General features: G+C 40.1%; 1 protein-coding gene across 1 annotated transcript; it reads left to right on the top strand.

Moving 5' to 3' along the window:
- The first annotated feature begins 295 nt into the window (after window positions 1–295).
- UBE2L3 (ubiquitin conjugating enzyme E2 L3) lies at window positions 296–16572 on the top strand. Its single transcript, XM_042805159.1, has 4 exons — window positions 296–402; window positions 8962–9057; window positions 12109–12295; window positions 15753–16572. Exons 1-4 carry the CDS (start codon window positions 376–378, stop codon window positions 15905–15907), a joined length of 465 nt encoding a protein of 154 aa, XP_042661093.1. The 5' UTR covers window positions 296–375; the 3' UTR covers window positions 15908–16572.
- The last annotated feature ends 1989 nt before the right edge of the window (window positions 16573–18561 follow it).

Below are 18561 nucleotides of genomic sequence, written 5' to 3'. Positions count from 1 at the left end.
GCGTTTTAAAGCACGGACCGATGATCAGAACAATACGCTCGGACAAAAGCCATCACCGAGCGCCGGAGGAAGGCAGGCAACCGGCCCTCAGAGAGAGGACGCTGCAGGCGCCCTCAGCCCGGGGGCAGGGTGCGGGCCCGCCGGGCTGCGGGCCGGCGCGCAGCGCTCTCCGCCGCCTCCCCCCGCGGGGCGAAGCCGCCCGGCCCCCGCGGGCGCGGCCCGAGCCGCCGGTGTGCGCGGGGGCAGCGGGGGCAGCGGCGGCGGGGCGGGCCCGGGGCGCAGCCAGGCCCCGGCGGGCCCGCCCCAGGAAGCGCGGGGCTTTAGCGCCCTGCCCGCCGCCGCCATGCATTGTGGGGCGGCAGCAGCAGAGCCAAGATGGCGGCCAGCAGGAGGCTGATGAAGGTAACAGCCAGCGCCGCGCCGGGAAGGGCCGGCGGGCGGGCACCCCCGGGCGACCCCCTTCTCCGCTCCGGCGGCGCTCCGGGCGCGGGGGGTCGCCTCCCCTGCCGCGGCCCGGCGGGGCGGCCTCCCCCGCTCCCCTCGGTGGCACCCCGGGCTGGAGCGAGCGGAACGGCGGCAGCCGGCACCTAGGCCGCGGCCGTGAGGGGCCCCGCCGCCGCCCCGGGGTCCGGCAGCGCCGCGCGGCCCCCGGCCGCCGCCCGGGGCTGGGCGGGGGCGCTCGGCGGGCGCCGCGGGCCGCCCCGTCCCCCTCCCTCGGGGGGCTCCTGCGGTGACTAAGCAAAGAGGAAGGGCCGGGGGGGGGAAGGAAACGCCGCTGCCGGGACGCCTCGGCCCCCGCCCGGGGCCGGGCCGATCCCCGGGGCGGCATGAGGGGTCGCCCCGCCGCCGGCGGTGCCGCAGCCGCGGCGCGGTCCCCGGGGCTGCCCGCCGGGAGGGCTTGGCCCGGCGGCGGGGAAGCGCCCTCTCCTCCCTCCCCGCTTCCCCGCGGGTGGGGGTTCTCAGCTCTCCCCGCGCTCTCCTTGGTGAGGGAACTTCCCCGAACGCCCCGGGATGAAATAATTTCGTTTTCGTTGTTTCGGAGAGTAGCCTCTTCCTTGTATGAGGAAGAGGTTTATCACGCTGAAATACGGACCTGGGTTCAGAAGTTTCCTCGTTGGCTGCAGACGTGGTAATGTTTTTGTCTTCGCTCTGTTTGTTCTAAAGTGTAGGTGATATTTGTAAATGTGAACGTTGCCTTGGCTGGGTTTTAACCAAGAGCATGTATAGTTTATCATAAAACACTGCTTGGGATTATGTTTCTTACCATTTTGATTGAGGAGTAAGGTGGTACTTAGAAAGAAAATGATAAACATTGTCCCCAAAGCATACAAGTTTATTTTAAGTGTTGTATATAATTGCCAATTAACATCACAAACTGTATGCAGTGGGGTTTGCCTAGGACATGCATACTTAGTGGTGTAATATTTAGTCATCTGTAAAATGCTATGGCAATACCCTACAGTCTTTGCATGCAAAGTGCCTGTAACGTAAATCAATGAACTTTACAGGCTAGTCCTGTGAAATCTCAGGGAGAGACCCTGTAACTGTTGGGTGATGTTTCAGCTTTATTAAAAAACCTGCCCCTATGAGGTGCAATGTAACTGTGCACTAGAATTTGACAGATGCATGGGCAATTCTGTTAATCTTTTAATATCAGTTTTACAGCTGGTTTCAAGGACGTGGACCCCTAATAGGGCTGGGAGCTCACTAGGGGTGTGTAGATTACAGGTTTTGAAGTTGCGTTTCCTTAATTGTGCAGATACATAGTTAGCCGTTATAACTTGGTTATTTTTGAATAAACGAATAGCTCAGCAGGGCTTTCATAAGGCTAGTTTTGTTGTTTTAAATGTGCTGTGGCACAATTAAAAATTAAATAGTAGATACGTTGTGTCCAAAGTCATTCATATATATTAAATCAGTAGGTATAAACCTGTAATTGTCCTTAAGGATCCTGATGAGATGGCATTCATTTTCTAATTTCATTTTTGATAGCTGTTATGTTTTCTCACAGCTTTAGTATCATAATCAATATGTCTGTTGCTTTATATTCAAATAAGATCCCTCTTAGTTACAGATAGTAAACAATCATTTAATTTTATATTGTTGTAAGGCAACTTTTCTGTTGGTTCTGAAAAAATACCTTAATTGTTCAAAAGCACATCCCTACTACTCTGGTAGGAAAAAAATATCTTTCCAATTATTTCTTCTTTTTAAGTTTAAAATAGAACATAAAAATCTGAAAGGCAAGAAAAATTGTTCTTAATAGCTGCAGTAGCTCTTGCTTTCAGTCCCTCTCTTCAGTTTCACTACTCCTGAAACGGTAGTTGGTGCTTTAATCTTTCACTAAAATGCCATAAAAACGGGTTTTGACAACGTGACCTCCTGCTTTTCTAGAAAAATGGTGTGGCAGTTGCTTTTCAGAGGGAGTGGTGTAGGAAGGAAGGAGACTGATAACTTCCCTTTTACATTTTTACTTTCTTTTTTATTGCCTGATGTTTGTGGGTTGTGCACGTTGTGTGCATTTTTTTTTTATGCCAGTTCAAGAGCTGTGAGATGCAGTATTGCATGACTTGGAAAGACTGTTAAAGAAGCAGCAACCTTCCTGCTTTTTTGGAGAGTTGAGTCAGCCTGAATGGCTTTGAGTTTTGCCATTCATCTCAGTAGGAACACGGTAGAGCTCTTGTACAGATGATGTAATCTGAGTTGCTGCAGCATGTTTTGAAGGGCCAAACTTGTATGTGTATCAACCTAATATAATTGTTCAAGTTTCAAATTCACAGATCCACATCAAAAAGTCTTTCACTGTTGAAGTTTTGCAATATAGAAGAGTCTGTGGTGTGTCTTTCTCGGGGTCATAGAATGATGAGTGATTATAACGACAGGAAATAAGACTTTTTCAGCATGTCACTCAATTGTGTTTAAAATAATTTAGGATAAGCATTAACTGTCTTTTCTTTGAGCTAAATACCAAGTTTCTCTTTGGTAAGTGAGAATATACTTTGAACCTTTTACAGGTCACATAATATAAAGCAATCTCCATTTCCTTAAGGTCTTGCCAACATTTTGAAGTACTGCATTTTTTCTGGACTCGTGTCATACATCATAGTTATTCATATTAATCAGAGCAGCTCAGAGAGACTGGATGTAGTAAGTTCATAATAACACACTGTCTGCCTGTAGAAAACTGGGAGTATAGTTTCTACCTTCCAGGTGGAAATGGGTGTCCTTTTCAGATTGTAGAAGCCATTTATATCTTCAGTTTGCAAAGCTCCTTGTGGAAGGGGTATTACAAATTTTGCCATTGTACTTGGACAGGTCAATTTTAGACATGAAGTCCAGTTATAACAAGAATAAGATTGTCTTGTTATCTCAGGCTCTTTTGGAACAAATTACATTTCCTAGGCCAAAGGCCTTATTTATGGCCTATTTTTGCTGAGCTTTATGCCATCGGTAGCCTAACTGAAGTTTTATCTACTGATACACAAAAAAATCAGTGGAGGTGTGCCTTTTCCAGGAGCACACCTAGGTTAGCAAAAATGTGAAATAAACATAGCTAGTGAATCATATTCCAGCGATGTTGAGGTGGAGTTTTGATCTATGAGCCACCATTACACCTCTTCAGAGAGCCACAGTTGTCAAATCTTGACTTGTCATGAAATGTGAGAGGTGGGAATAAAGCAGTCTTTGTCAAGGATATGTTGTTATGGACGATCTCTTAGGGTAAAAACAGGCAGGTATGGAGTAATTATATTTAGGCAAGGATCTAAGGCTTCTCTCTTAAGGGAGCTGCTTTGCTTCACGACCCTTTCTCATAAAAAATAAATTGTCTCCAAACATGTATGATTGGGAACATAGATCTCCAAGAGACATGCCAGAGATTTCAATGAAAGGCTTTTCACAGTTGCCGCCCACTAATGTAAAACAAGCCGTTTTCCATGCGAGATCTGCAACTAAATGCTGTGTGGAGAGGTAGTGGGTAGTTGCAAAGGGAAGGCTATTTCCGTGCTGGATAGTCATAGTACGTACTTGGTGGTGTAGTAATGTGTGTTACCTTCAACGGGCGTTTTTAGGTAGTGATTGAGAAGGCTGGCCTGTCTCGTGTGTGGAGCTACTCCCTTCTGTGGTGATCTCCAATATGATTGAGTTAAGGTGTATGCAAGAGCCACGCTTTTGTTTCCTGCTTTTTAAATGTTCAAAAGTATCTTTAGTATTGAAAATTGAAAACATATGAAGTGAGGCACGTGGACAATTATTTTAATCTTACTGGTTTTACTCTGCTTTCATAATTGCATAGTCAAACATTTATGCAACTGTTGAACTCCATGATAAAATACAAACACAAGGCCGCACCCAGGTACCTGCTGTAGATAGCCTGCCATCTCCAGTATGCTGTGGTCTTGTAAACACTGTAGCTTTCCAAATAAAGGGGTTTTAAACAACTTTGATATTTGAAAAACAATTTTAAATTGATCCAAACACCGATTCTCGGTAACAAGGGAAATGTGGGTTTGAGCAACATATGATTGTCGTTACACAGAAGTGAGAATACTGATTCGTTTTCCCTTTTTGAAACTGAGAATTGACAAAAGGGTTTTTAATCAGATGAAAATACTTTTCCAGAAAGTAGAATTGCTCAGTAAATGAAAGACATGTGAGTATACAGGGTTGTAATACTGCAGAGGAGGCTTAATAATAGTTCTTATAAAAATTAGAGCTAGAATCTGTTTGGGGTTTTGGTATTTTGGGGGGGGTTCTTGTAGAATTTTGTTTCATTTTAAGGTGTTTTAACACTTCTCTGTACTGTATGAGATTCGGAAAGTAAAACTGGCCAGTTCCTAAGAGAATGTATTTATAAACAGGTAAACATAAGTTGTAAACAGAGAATCCATGGTTTAGAGTTATTTCAGTAGACTTTTGTGTTTCTTTGTGCATTTCATAGCATTTTTGGGCTTGCTGCAGAACTTGAGCTCTTACACATATTCCCATATTCTTGGATTGCACTCTTACAAGTGTTTGTCTTCAGTGCACGTTCCTATCAGGCTTGTTTTTTTAGAGAAGTCCCAAAACTTGAAAGATGCATGGGCAAAACGGTTGCAGGGGTTTTTTAAGACTTAACTGCATTTTAAGCTGATGCCACTTACTTTTCTTTTTTAATTTCAAACATTTATGTTTTGCTTTGAACAGCAGAAATTATGATACAGTATTGAAAATAACAATTTTAAATCCTTATTGATTATATTTGAGAGGTAGTATGTACTTTTATGACTACCTTCAGCACTATACTTGAAAATCAGATATCACCTCTGAAACAATGTTTTCTCCATTTCATGTGCTGTGCGTAACACTTTCTCTGAACATCCAAACTACAAAGGTGTCTCAAGAGAGTCCTGTGAAATAAAGACATTTCTGTTCTACAAATGGGGAAACCAATGCAGTGAGGTCATGTGCAAGGTGGAGTGGGAAATGAAGACTGACTGAAATTCTTGCTGCAGTCTTCTAATCTTTAGTTACGCTCTTCCTGTGCTCCTTTAATTATATTACTTGACAAAATTAAGGGGTGGAGGAGAAGAAGAGGAATTAATCTATTTTACTGTCTGCCTTGACTTAAATGTTATTTTGAAGTAAATATCTGGACTACATTCTTTTCCCTCATAAAATAATTTTTGTCCCTTTGGAGTTGTTCAAGCCCATGTTAAATGCAGTATTAACTTTTAATCTGTGCTGTTGGAAAGTATTTAGTAGCTCATTCACTTTTTTACAAGTACCTTTATTCTGAAGTTGTGTCTGCCTCTGTGAGGCAGTTAAATTTTTATTATGAGTTTTGACAGGTGCCATCAAAAAAAACCCAAACATCCCACACACACACACACGCCCTTAAATTGTGAATGGCAAATCTCTTACCACCCCTGATGCACTAAACACAAAATCCCTAAAAGCATGACTTGCAAGTATAGTGTTACATTGTATTTATGGGGATAGTTGTATGGGGGAAAAAAGCTATTTGTAAATAACATGGAATTGATTCATTTGGAGTGGCATATGAAATCTTAGTTACTTCTAGTGTAAGAAAATTAATTTCTCTTATAAATTGGAATCTGTCTTGAGCACATAGTTCAGGCAAGTCCTCTGCTAAGGTAGGCTTGATTCTCCATCACCTTTGCAGTCCTGACTGTGAGGAAGAAATTCCCTGATTTGTCGGCATCTATCTTCTTTTTTGGTTGGCGGTTACCACCGCAGGACCCAAGGCAGCAGCAGTAGCACCCAATGTAGTCCTGATACACTGTAGTGATTTACCACTTCATTGATTTTGAACGTGAATTCCTGCAGAGGCTTTACATGTCAGTTTAAAGAGGAAGATCTCCTGAATCATTTTCGGCTTGTTCTTTAGTGTCTTCTAGGCTGCTTAATGCCCTCTCTCATGTGGTGGACTCAGGGAAAATGGAGAGCAGTCTGCATATTTGTTTTAAACTTTTATTTTCATACGAAATCTTACAGTTTCGTAATGATCTCTGTACTGAATTTTTGCATTTCTTAATTCAGCATCCAATTTTTTAACCTGAATCTAATTATAAAATGTAGGTGTTTAATTTTCTAGTAATGTGAAGCCATGTTTTTCTAATTTGTTTTATTAGCTTAATAACATACCTGAATTACACAGTCATAATCCTCCCTTTTTCTGTGTCTGGGCAATGGTTCTCTGGGCCAGAAGTGTGCAATGCTATCATCTGAACCTTCTGCGTGGAAGCTCTGTTCCCACTGGGACATTATGGGGGGGAATTTCTGTCATATGTATAGTATTTTGAAAATAGTAACTAGAAAATTATCTAAACCGATTTTTCTTTCCTTATCTTAGAGTGAAGGCACTTGTGATGCATGTTTATTCATGCTAAATACTCACTGGTTAATTAGCTTATTTTATTGCCAGTGTTTGATGTGTTACATCTAGTATGGACTGGGATTTATCCCTTGAACATGCTGTGGAGTAGTGGTTTGCCAGGACTTCACAGTTCTGTATGGGCAGAGGGAGTGTCACCATCTCAAAACGCTGTTCTGAGACCTTGTCAGGGAAGAGTCGGTCTGGTGTCAGTCGGGCTCCCTGACCTGCTGCTCGGGGCTCTGAGCACTCAAAGCCAGCTGTAAGGCACTGTGTGGATTTGCAGTTTCAGTGATCGTAAAGGATCTCTTATAGCTGCAATCACAAAGGTTATTTTCTTTCGAATATTTTGGTTTGCTCTGTATCCCTATAAATGTGCTTCACGGGATTATTTTTGTGTGGTTTGTATCTGTTTTCCTGCTCTAAGGAAACAGGACAATCATTTTACCCTTTTTAAAAAAAACACACAAACTGTGATGTTGTATAAACCTAGCAGCAGTGGAATTTGGGAATTAATCCACAGGTTTAGACTAAATAGTTGGGTTTAGAGTCCTGAAGATTGTGTTGGGCATCGATTCAATATCCAAGACTCCAAGATTAAACTGCCATGTTCTGACTGTGCTCTTGCTTTCATAGGTGCAGTGGGTGGGAATGTGAATGTTCATCTTCTGATGTGTGGCTGTCATGTGACTTTTGTTTCATGTGTGTTTGGAAATCTCATTTTCCCTTTTTAGTTTGCATTTTATCATGATGCTAAGTTTATGCAAGCAATTACTGCAGGTATTAAATATCTGCAGATGCAGAAAGATTTGATATAAGATGAACATAGAGCTATTTTAAGGAAAACAAAACAAACAAACAAACCAAAAAAAAAAAAAAAAACCACAAAAACAGAACAACAAACAACCAAAACAGGGGTAGTACAGCACTTGTACCAGGAAAACTATCTCTCTTGTTTTTCAGTGTATAGTTTCTTTGCTAGTGGTTGGTGTTTTTATCATAATAATATACAGTCTAGCTTTGCAACTACACTTAGCACCCAGTGAAGAACTGTGTGCTGGCAGAGTGCACCAGTGTTGCTGTATAAGCAACATTTTTCCTAACCTATGTAGACATGCAGGCATGTGCATCAGTATCGAAAGCACTGGAAAAGTTTTATATTTTACTGTGGATGACTTTGAATTTGAATTAAAATTCGAATTACATTTAAAGATAAAACTGCTGAACTTGATAGCAAATTGTTATGGGAAAAAAAACAAGTGAAACCTTGAGGTGTTTCTTTTTAGGTCTTATGAAATACTCCAGGAAACAGTGGCTACACTAGGCCTTATACCTAATTTTAAATATAGAAATGCCTAAATACTTATTTTGGTGATACCTGGATCACTAACTGATCAAAAATGGTTTGACTGGTGCAGAAAGATACGTTGTTCAAGAGTGATACAGCTATAGAGAGAGGTATCTTAATATATGCTGTTAATTTTGATGTACAAAACAGATAAAGCTATATCTTTTCAAGTTGTTAGTCTAAATAAGACTAGTTTCCCTTTTTTTTTTTTCTGGGTTTGCATCATTTTAAGTTGGTCATGCAGGAATTTGTTAGTTTGCAGTTGAAATAACTGGCCTGTTCAGTGACTTTATCAGTGTTTAAAACTGATATGAAATAATTCTTCCAAATCACTGTTTTCCTTCAGACAAGTCCCGAGATGCATTTTATTTCTGTGCTTCAGAGTTATCAATAGTCTGCTACCAAAGGCGCTGATTTGCATTTGAGATAAAAAAGTGCATTTAAAATGTTTTTATAATAATCCTACTTTGCTGTGTCTGTAATGATGTTAATAACAAGGCATTTTTGTATTTTCCTGATATATCAAAAAATAATTTGCTTTTTTTTAATACCTTGTCTCAGAAAATTTTACTTCTTGTAGGTACAAAATTCTTTTTCTTATTTGTGTGGGTTGTTACCACTAAAACCTCAAGCATCCTTAACATTAAAGAAACCCATGTTGACCTCTAAGCATTTTGAAAAATAAATATGAGTGTCTAGCCTAGTACTGTTATTAATTTACACTTTGCTTGCTTTTCAGGAGCTTGAAGAAATCCGCAAATGTGGAATGAAAAACTTCCGTAATATCCAGGTTGATGAAGCTAATTTATTGACCTGGCAAGGGCTTATTGTTCCTGTGAGTATAGACTCCTTATTTTAATGAGCTTTAAAATAAAATAAGGATCGTTTGTATCTCATAAATCCACAGTTTAGTAGTGATGCTGGTGACCATTATCTAATTTTTGCACCCTGACTGGCTTTCAGACTTGTGGGTTTGTGCAGAAGCCAGTCATTTATAAATACAACAGACATCTCTATAGATTATCCTGCAGCATCTCAAGCATATTCTGGGTAGCAACGTGTGCTGGATTTAATTCTTGACTCTCTTCAGACACCTTGTATAATCTTGGACAAATCATGTAATCTTCTTGTCTCATTTTATTTTAGTGTCTTCTGTGTTTTGTTTTATTGAAGACTGATAATGTTAGTAGGTGTTTCTTATAACTAGTCTGAAGAAAAATCCATATGTAATTGAAAGGTGTTATAGACTTCTCTGATCAATACCTACCTGGATGCTTCATAACTGTAAGCCTGGTCTAACACCTGGCTGCAGCTGGTGAGGGCTGTGGACTCAGTGATGGCACTGGGTTACTTGGGAGAGGTGTTGGGAGGGGGAAGCAAATGAAATTTGTAGCTTATTACATTAAGCTTAAAATACAAAATCTACATCATCATAGGAAAAAAAGCTGAGGTATGAAATAATTTGTTTCCTCCTTAATAGATTTTTTTTTTATCAACTAGATTTATTTCCAGGATAAAATTGAGTAGTGGAAAAAGTTTGATGCAAGGAAAAGGTTTGAATTTTCAGAAGTGAGCTCTTTAAAAGAGTCTCTTTATTTAGGCATTAATTAATGTCAAACACCCCCTCACACTTTATTTTTTTTTTAAATCACTACAGTCTTTTAGGAGAATGTTTAATAGAAGTAAATAACTGCTGTATTAGTTGAATAGAGAGGGATTTGTTATGAAGGGGAAAGCAGGGAATCTACTATGTTGAATTCCTTGGTTGAAGTCACTTGGATTTTCACCTCCTATTTTCCACTGTTGTGGCCCATGTTCCCTTTGCTACATGAGCTACTTTTAAGTCTGCAGCAATAGAGGCTGTGCCACTAGGGCATCAGTTCTGCTTTTCCTCGGGTGCTACCTAAAAGGTCCCCCAACCAATGTAAATCTAAGACTTTGAAGCATCTCTTGAGCAGTGCCTCTGCTCTGCTAGAGGGCATCCCCAAATTCAGATCACACAGGCTGAGATAATGGCTAGGCCTTTGCATTTTAAATATTGTTGAGTACATTTAGTTTACTCTGTTTACTTATATACCTCTGCAATTAATTCCTCTGTGTGGTTGAGGCTACTCTTGCAAATAAAGCAACCTGGATTTGACATTAAAACTTGACAGAGCTGAGGAGCCATATGCTTTGATAAGCCACTCTCATATTTGTGGTTCGTGTGTAACAGTTCACTGCTTTGGTAATACTTTGAAGCAGTATAAGGTCGGTAAATATTACTAATAAAGCAAAACACCAAAATACTTGTTTATGCCTGTTAAAATTAGCAATATGATGTGCTGTACAGCATCTATTTTCAACAGTTTCTGCTCACCGGAGTATGAGCTTTGTGTTTGTTTTGCAAAGGTTCACAACATCACAAGTGTTCAAACATTGATGCAGTGAACCATGCTTTATACCTGCCTTTTGGTTTATAATATGCCCTGTTACGAGGGCAGTAGCCATAAATTCACCACTGGTATAGTTAAGGGGGAATTTTGTCATTTATTGATGAATGATAGTGAAGAACTGTTCTGACAGTCAAGCAGAAAATGGACATTTTGAAGCCAGGTCAGTTCCTCTGTCACTTCACTGAACATCCTCACAAATTATATCATGTGATGGAGGCAAGAACAAGTGAGCCGGGGGGGAGAGGGCACTAACTGCTTAAGTTGTCACCACCACCAAAAGTTAGTTATTAAACTGCCAAAGCTTTCGGGATCACTTGGATAAAAAGTGATTCAAAGCCACTCCAGTCACCTCTTCCCTTAACTGTAGAAATTGTGCTGTGTTTCTTAGAAATGCACAACCAGACTTCTCCGTATGGATGAAACTAAAATAAGATGTTTTCTGTTGAATGATACTTTAATAGAACGCTCCCCACCCCCAAATATTGGTAAACCTTTTTAACTTCTGGAGTGGGTTTGATTGCAGGGGATGGTCTGGTTGCTGATGAAGAATGTGTGTGATTACACCAACTGGAAACTCTCATCCTTTGATTCTTGTTCCCAGAGTGTTTGGAAAGGCTTCATGCCGTAGTTAGTTTTCAGTGCAGAATGGTATTTTCATAAGCTTTAATGTAGCAATGGTTTATTTTTCTTCTGCTTTTCTTCTGCAGTTAGTATTCAAAGTGGTATCAATAGTCTAACAGGTTTCCTAAATGAGATTCTGGGCATTATTTTTTCTGTTTCAGTTTGAAGAACTGCTTTGCTTACTTCACAGTTCTCTCATCATGCTCCTTCAAAAATGATCTGATAAGAGTGGGTGCTAAAACTGCATACAAATTCAGAATGTTCTCATCAGCAGACGCAGTGAATATCTATCTTTAGTACCAATGAATGCTCAGCAAATTTTTGTGTAGTCAGCACAAAAATGTTCTCTGCACATATAGGGAAATCTGACAAATCAAATTGCTTTGCTGTCCATACCACCATGTTGTGAGACACATAAAACAACTGGGTTTAGAGAAACCAGTATTCCTTGTCAGGCTTCCTGTTTGTATCTCGGGAAGGGTTTACAATGTTTTTTGAAATACAAAGTTGGGAATAAAACTACATATTAGATAGGACCTTGAGTTTGGAGTAATTGGGATTGGATGCTTTCTTACCAGTAGCAATGTCAGCCAACTTCAGAACAATTGTAATCTGCTTTTTCCAGGGTGAATACAAATGTTGTAGAGGTAGTATTGCCTCTCTCTTACCAAATAGGTTTTGTTCTTTCTTAACACAGACACAGCAGCATGTGTTGAAAGAAAGTGCCTTTAAAAGAGGTTATGTGATAGATCCGAGCCTGGAGCGTGCTTTTTCTTAGTTGTATCCATTAAAATATGCCACGTTCTTGACATTCTGCCTTCTTGTTGCAGGACAATCCTCCGTATGATAAAGGAGCCTTCAGAATCGAAATCAACTTCCCAGCAGAATATCCATTCAAACCTCCTAAGATTACATTTAAAACAAAGATCTATCACCCTAACATCGATGAAAAGGGGCAGGTTTGTCTGCCAGTAATTAGTGCTGAAAACTGGAAGCCAGCAACCAAAACTGACCAAGGTAGGACTCCATGTGGAGAAAGAACTGGATATGGAGAAATTTTTGTATTGTGCTTCAATTTAAAGCTAGTAGCGTTAGAGCTTGACAGCTGGTCACTGCTCTTATGGTGTGTTCCTTGCCGTAAGGTTTGTCATGAGTTACGGGTTTTGAGCATGGTGTGCAACTCTCTTGGAATCTCCTTTGTTACTGGAGCGTAAGGTAATGACACTGGCATGTGGCATTTCCACCTCCAGGAAACCACAAAACTCTTTGTGCCTGGGGAGTTTATTCAGGTAGTGCCCTCTGCATACTTTAAAATTCTGGTGGTAGTTTGTCTGGGGGTTATTTTGTGTTTCTTTTTGAACAGTTACTTTATAATCCAGAGGTGTTCAGTACATTTCTGGATGTCTGAAGGAAAGGGTCTAAAATCTCAAAGCTTTGTATATTTTATAATCTCTGCCATGTGGTTCAGTGATTTGAACATATGGTTTGAAATATCTAGGGAGTCATAAACAAAACCTGAAATCATAACACAAATTAACTCTTTGTTCTTAAAAGATCACTGCTGTGAGGCTTATGGTGTAGCATGTCTTTGGATAAGAATTTAAATATTGTAAGGAAAAAAGTTTCATCAGGTTCTGTGGCAGACGGAGAGTGTGATCTGAGTAGGTTTTTTTCTGTTCTTGTTACTTCCGCTAGTTGTTGGGGTGAGAATTTCATGTTTTCTGGCAGGAAATGATTAGTTTGACATTAAGCACTTATTATTGCACATAAAGAAAATTGCAAAATCCTTGAAAAAATGGTGTATTTTGTAATAATGATAATTCAAATGAGTAGATTATTCCAGTGCAAGAGCTGCAGTGACACTGAAGTATCTTGCTCTGTAGGAGAAAGTATTTCTTTCTTCCAGACTCCTCTTTAAGGTGGTTTCCACTGGAACTGTGTTCCTGATGTAAACAGTGCTGTACTTAAGATTTATTTTTTTCTGTGTACTTCTGTATGCTAATAAAACTACTTAGTCTGCATGATCTTGCCCCAAAGAGAAAATAGGAAAATTCCTGTAGTTGTTTCAGAAAAGATCAAGCAGTTGAGTGTTGGAGAAAGCGGAGGTGGCAGCAAAAAGAACCTGTTAAACTCAAATAGGTCAGTGAAGATCTTATGACTTGTTGTTGATTTATCCCAGATTATACAGGACAAAGATCCTTGGGAGAGATGAAACCGAAACGTCATATAGAAGGTTTCTTGTTAACACCTTAGCAGTTGTCTTAATCTTATGAGCCTTCTCTATTTAAGTAAAGGAACAACATGTCTCTACCCAGTTTGAAATGCAAGTTGGCATTGGTTGGAACTATTGAAGCAGTTGTTTGCATGCAGGAAATAGTCGGTGTCTCCCTGAGAAGTAGCAATTCCCTTTTTATCTGAGAGTGAATAAAAACTCTGCTAAAATCAGAATTTGGAACAAACCCTGGGTTCCAAAATATTGCAAATCTCTCAGCTTCTGCTGTTTTGTGGTCTTCTGTTTGTCTTTTAACTCTTTCTTCAAGAAGTTGTTTTAGTGTCAGTGGCTGTTGTTACTGCATCTTATATGAACCTGCAACAGTGTTGTTACAGCCCTGCTTAAGCATCTATTCCTTTTTTCCCAGAACTCTTCTGCACTGGAAAATAAACTTCAGTCTGCTACTTGGGCCTTTCTCAAGGAAATAACGCAACATTATTAGTACAGCATCAAAGTGATTGGTGTTGATCAGTCAGGTGTCAAGTGGAGATTAGGTTTATCATAAATCATTAACTTGCCTTTCGTGCACTAAACATGCATCTTGCTGCTGTACTTTTTATGAATTTATGCTTAATATTAAAACAAGTTGTTGCAACAGTAGTCTTAAAATGCTGTGGATATTGAGGCAACTCCTGCTACAACAATCCATTTTTCTTCTGGCTTTTATATTAAATAAGCTTAATAGCACTAATACTCTGTCTGATGTTTTAGTGTCTCTTACTGAGAGAAGGGATTGACACGTACTATCGATGCTATTTTCCTATGTACTCATTAGTATGATGACAGTTGTCCTAAATTCATGACTGGTGAGTTCCTATGAAGGAAGCCAGTATCAATACTACATTCCTTAGATGGATTGCTTAGTTTAAACTCTGATCTGTGGTAAGAAATATTCCTGCTTAGCAATATAGTAACAAGCTCATTTCTCTGGATTTTGAGTGTTTTGAGGTATGTTCCCTGTTCCTACCACATAAGGTAGAAAAGAGTATGAGCACAATAAGATTGATGCTCTGAAAGAAGCTGCTTTGGTATTCTAGCATCTACTGGAGTGATAAGGATTATATGAACTTACATTGCAGAACTAGGGAGAATTCTGTTAAACTGCCAAGTAGCAGTTTCAGAACAAACGTTCGACTCTGACTTTTCACACAGTGTGTAGCTGAGTTGCAGAACTGCTGCTGGACGGTGTTGGTGTTTGTGTGAGTTCAGGAGGAGGCAGCTGGCTCTAGTGTGCACTGCCTGAAGTTAACAGAGTTGTGTTATATACTTGCTTCAAAATCTCTTGGAGTGCTGCTTTGGATTCCCATTGTATTCCATGTAAGCTGAAACTTACCTCAAGTGGAATATTATTAATATCACGGTACAGTGAAATGCTTTTTCTGTGTGCTCAGTTACACATATACCTTTTAGTGGATGGCGATGAGAACTCCTGGTTATTGTGACCTATCTAGCTTTAAATGGTCGTGAGAATGTGTATGAGGAAAATGTAGCAATAAATGTCATTGTAGTATGTGAAGTTCACTGTGTAAATGTCAAGTACAGTTCAGTTATTTTAAGAATGACATTTCCTTTGAAAGTGATAGGGGAACGTTGATGAAATGGCTGTCAGCAGTGGGGTGAAAAGCGTCTTGCAGTTCTTACCCATTTGCTTGCCTGGTGTATCTCTACTAGTGGGTGTATTTGGCAGTTGAGTATAAAAGGAAGAATTGTCTGCTGTTTATAGGAGAAGTAAGAGTCATAGAAAAATAAAGCTGAAAAAAATGGTTTTCAAAACCGGGCCCAGTTACAACTGCATCCTTGTGACAAGTGTTATGAAAAAATGTTTCATGATGGAAATTCCATCTTTACCCAGTCCCTTTTAGATGAACTTGTCTGTGAAACTTTATTTCTTCCTTAGCCATAGGAGAAAATTTCAGATAGGATGCCCGTTACATGGGAAATAATTTGTAGTCTATTCTGGTCTCTATTCAAGTTGATTTTGTTTACAAATACGATTTTCTGGTGTTCATTCGTGGTCATTGAACTAAATATTGGCATATTGCTGTAGCTTATTCACGCTCTGCTTTTGAAAAGACCCTGGATTTACGGAGATGTATTTAAATGTAGTTGAAGCTCTTTTCTTACCAGGGAATTTTGTTTACATTTTGATAGTTAAAAATTAACTATGTTAGTCTCTGATGGTATTTATACTTCTTTTGACAGTAATCCAGTCCCTCATAGCACTGGTGAATGATCCACAGCCTGAGCATCCCCTTCGGGCTGACCTAGCTGAAGAATACTCTAAGGACCGTAAAAAATTCTGTAAGAACGCTGAAGAGTTTACAAAGAAATATGGTGAAAAGCGACCAGTGGACTAAAATCTGACACAATTGATGTCAGCAACGTATGGTAGAAGATCGGAGCAGTGCATTTGAGACACCCTGTAAAGCAGGACTCTATGGAAAATTGACAAGTGCCACCTTTCGGTGTTAACTTGTGGCTGTTACTAACTTTCTACAGTTTTCTTAATCAAAAGTGGGCTAGGTAACCTGTAAAGAAAGGATTAAAATTTAAGATGTTCTAGTTCTGCTTTCTTTGTTTAAAAATCACTGCTTCAATATACTTTAAAGTATGCTGTTTTCTTTTTCTTGTCAGAATTTATCAAAAATATCTTAGACTTATATTCTGCCCTTAAATTGAAAAGGTTGTGGCTGTCATTTCTTATTTTTCCTTGCAGTTCCCACTATCCGGAGTTCATTTAATTATTCATTGAATTTTATCCCCCTCCCTAAACTGATGTCTTAGAAAAAGTATCCCAGTTCTGGCAGAAAATGATTGAGTGTTTGGCAGTTTTGTTTACTTTTCTTTTTAAATGTTGCACTGTGCTTTGTGGGACTTGTTGCAAGTTCCCCCTAACTTCAGTTTGTAACATATTAAACAAAAAACGAAACAAACCCCACAAAAACAATCAGAAATAATGTCCAGGTCTTATGTAAATCTGGCTGATGTTACCACAAAATGTTTATTAAACGGGGAAACCCAAGTTTTTGTCTGCGTCATTGAATTAAAATATGGCTTATGTCCTGCTTTTGGAAAACGTTGGAAAAAAAAATTCTGCAGCAAATGAGTAGTGGAATGTGATTACAAACTTCTTTCAAGTCTATTCGTAATACCTATGCAGAGTAGCCAGGGAAATGTGCACAGAACAACATTGCAACCTGGTTAGAAGAGTTTCAGAAATTGGGGACCAAGAGGTACCAAAGTGATAAACTGTTTTTTGAGTTCAAAATTGGTATTTTGGAACTGTTAACTTTGAAATCAAGTCCTAAATCTGACAGCACTGCTGGGCATCTTGGAACGCTTTTCCATCAGACTGGGTAAGAAACATCTGTGTTTACGGGAGGGCACTGGTGCCACTTCCCATCCCAAGTGACGTACAGTTCTCACTGAAGATGGTATGAGACCAGGACTAAGCAATAACCTGTAACAGAGTGCGCCTCACTGCTACTGTTCCTGTGTTTTAAAAACACACGGGTTAGATGATTTAATGACTACTTCAGGTATCATTCGATCATTCTAACTTAATCAGGCAGCGCTGTTTTCCCGTTGCTCCAGGGCACACTGACGCATGCTGAAGGCAGCCCTTTCTGTTCAGAACCCAGCGTCCTCCACTGCGGCGCTCTCGCTTTTCCCTGCCTGCCTGTCTTTTTTCCCCAGTCTGAAGTCTGATCATAGCTCCACAGTCAAACTGCCATACAGTCAAACTGCCGCCTCCTCCCCGCCTGTCGAACTTAGGTATGTTACTGAGCAAACAGATTTATCTCCCCAAATCCATAGGTATCTGGGAGCACATATCATTTTGATGTGCGGGAAGCTGACTTTGCAGATCCCTCACACCCACATGGTTGTCTGTACTCCTGAATTCAGTTGTAACACAGCCTCTGCCTTTGCAACCTTTCCGAAGTAGTGTGTCGAGCAGTAGGTCTCTTTTGGTTTAAATGTCTTGTATATTTGCTATTTCTTCATTCGTCCCTCTCATCCGGCTTTCATTTCCGACTTAGTGTGAACAATGACAGCCCAGTACCTCACCTCTGTTGAAAGTAAATTTTTTTATAAGTTAGGGAGCTAAGAAATTTTATGTTTAAGTGTTCTTAGACAGATTCTTTGGCAGGTAAATAAAGTTAAACCACATTCACCTTATTTACGGAAACTTGCATTTCCTAAGTGTTTTCAGGCTTGTGAGAGCACTGTCTATTACCAAATTTTCACATCTTTGTGTCTTCATTTGCAGAAAGTTGGTACTGATTTTGTTTCATTCACGCTCACTTGGATTCATAATAAAATAATGCCAAATTATCTGTCAAACTGAAGTGTGTAAGTTCTGCATCACATGAGTCACTGTACCTTTTGATCATGTCTGTTGGCGTGGAAGCTTGCCATTATCTAAATTTTATTTAAAACAAAACTGTAGCACTAGCTTGCTGCCCTCGTTACTACTAAATAGTATACTTTCTGGTTGTAAGCCTCTCAGGTCAAAGACTGCGTTTTTCCAAATCGGTGTGACTTGGACGCTGTTGAGAGGGAGCAGGAAGGGCTGTGCAATTCAAGGAACTCCAGTCAAATCGTACAGGCCTACAGCAGCGCTGTACCAGCCGTTCGATTGCATCTGCAAAGGTCACATAGAAGACAGATAATGCTATCAGTTCTCTTGGTGTGTTCCTCATAGTTCAATTTCTAAACTACGAGATGTGTAACCTAAGTGATGGCTTTTGTTCGTAGGCAGCCCTCTGAAAAAAAGACAGATCAAATACTGTACTGTATGGCTGAAGTCTGAGGAGAAGAAAATCAAAAGTGCAAAGTCCTATGTTAACTCAGGAAATCAAGCTCTTGTTCTCTCTGGTTCCCTAAGCCATGCTGAATTCTAAACGTGCAGTTTAATATCCAAAATAAAACCAACGTACCGGTGAAACCACACCCAGGAGTACTGGTATAGGCTTTCTGCAATTCCATTCTGCTACCCTAATAAAAATTG

Source organism: Tyto alba, unplaced genomic scaffold (genome assembly GCF_018691265.1).
Source record: "Tyto alba isolate M040663 unplaced genomic scaffold, T.alba_DEE_v4.0 Super-Scaffold_44, whole genome shotgun sequence".
Classification (NCBI taxonomy): domain Eukaryota; kingdom Metazoa; phylum Chordata; class Aves; order Strigiformes; family Tytonidae; genus Tyto; species Tyto alba.
The sequence above is the reverse complement of the archived record's forward strand: the minus strand, read 5'-3'. Positions and strand labels throughout refer to the sequence as shown.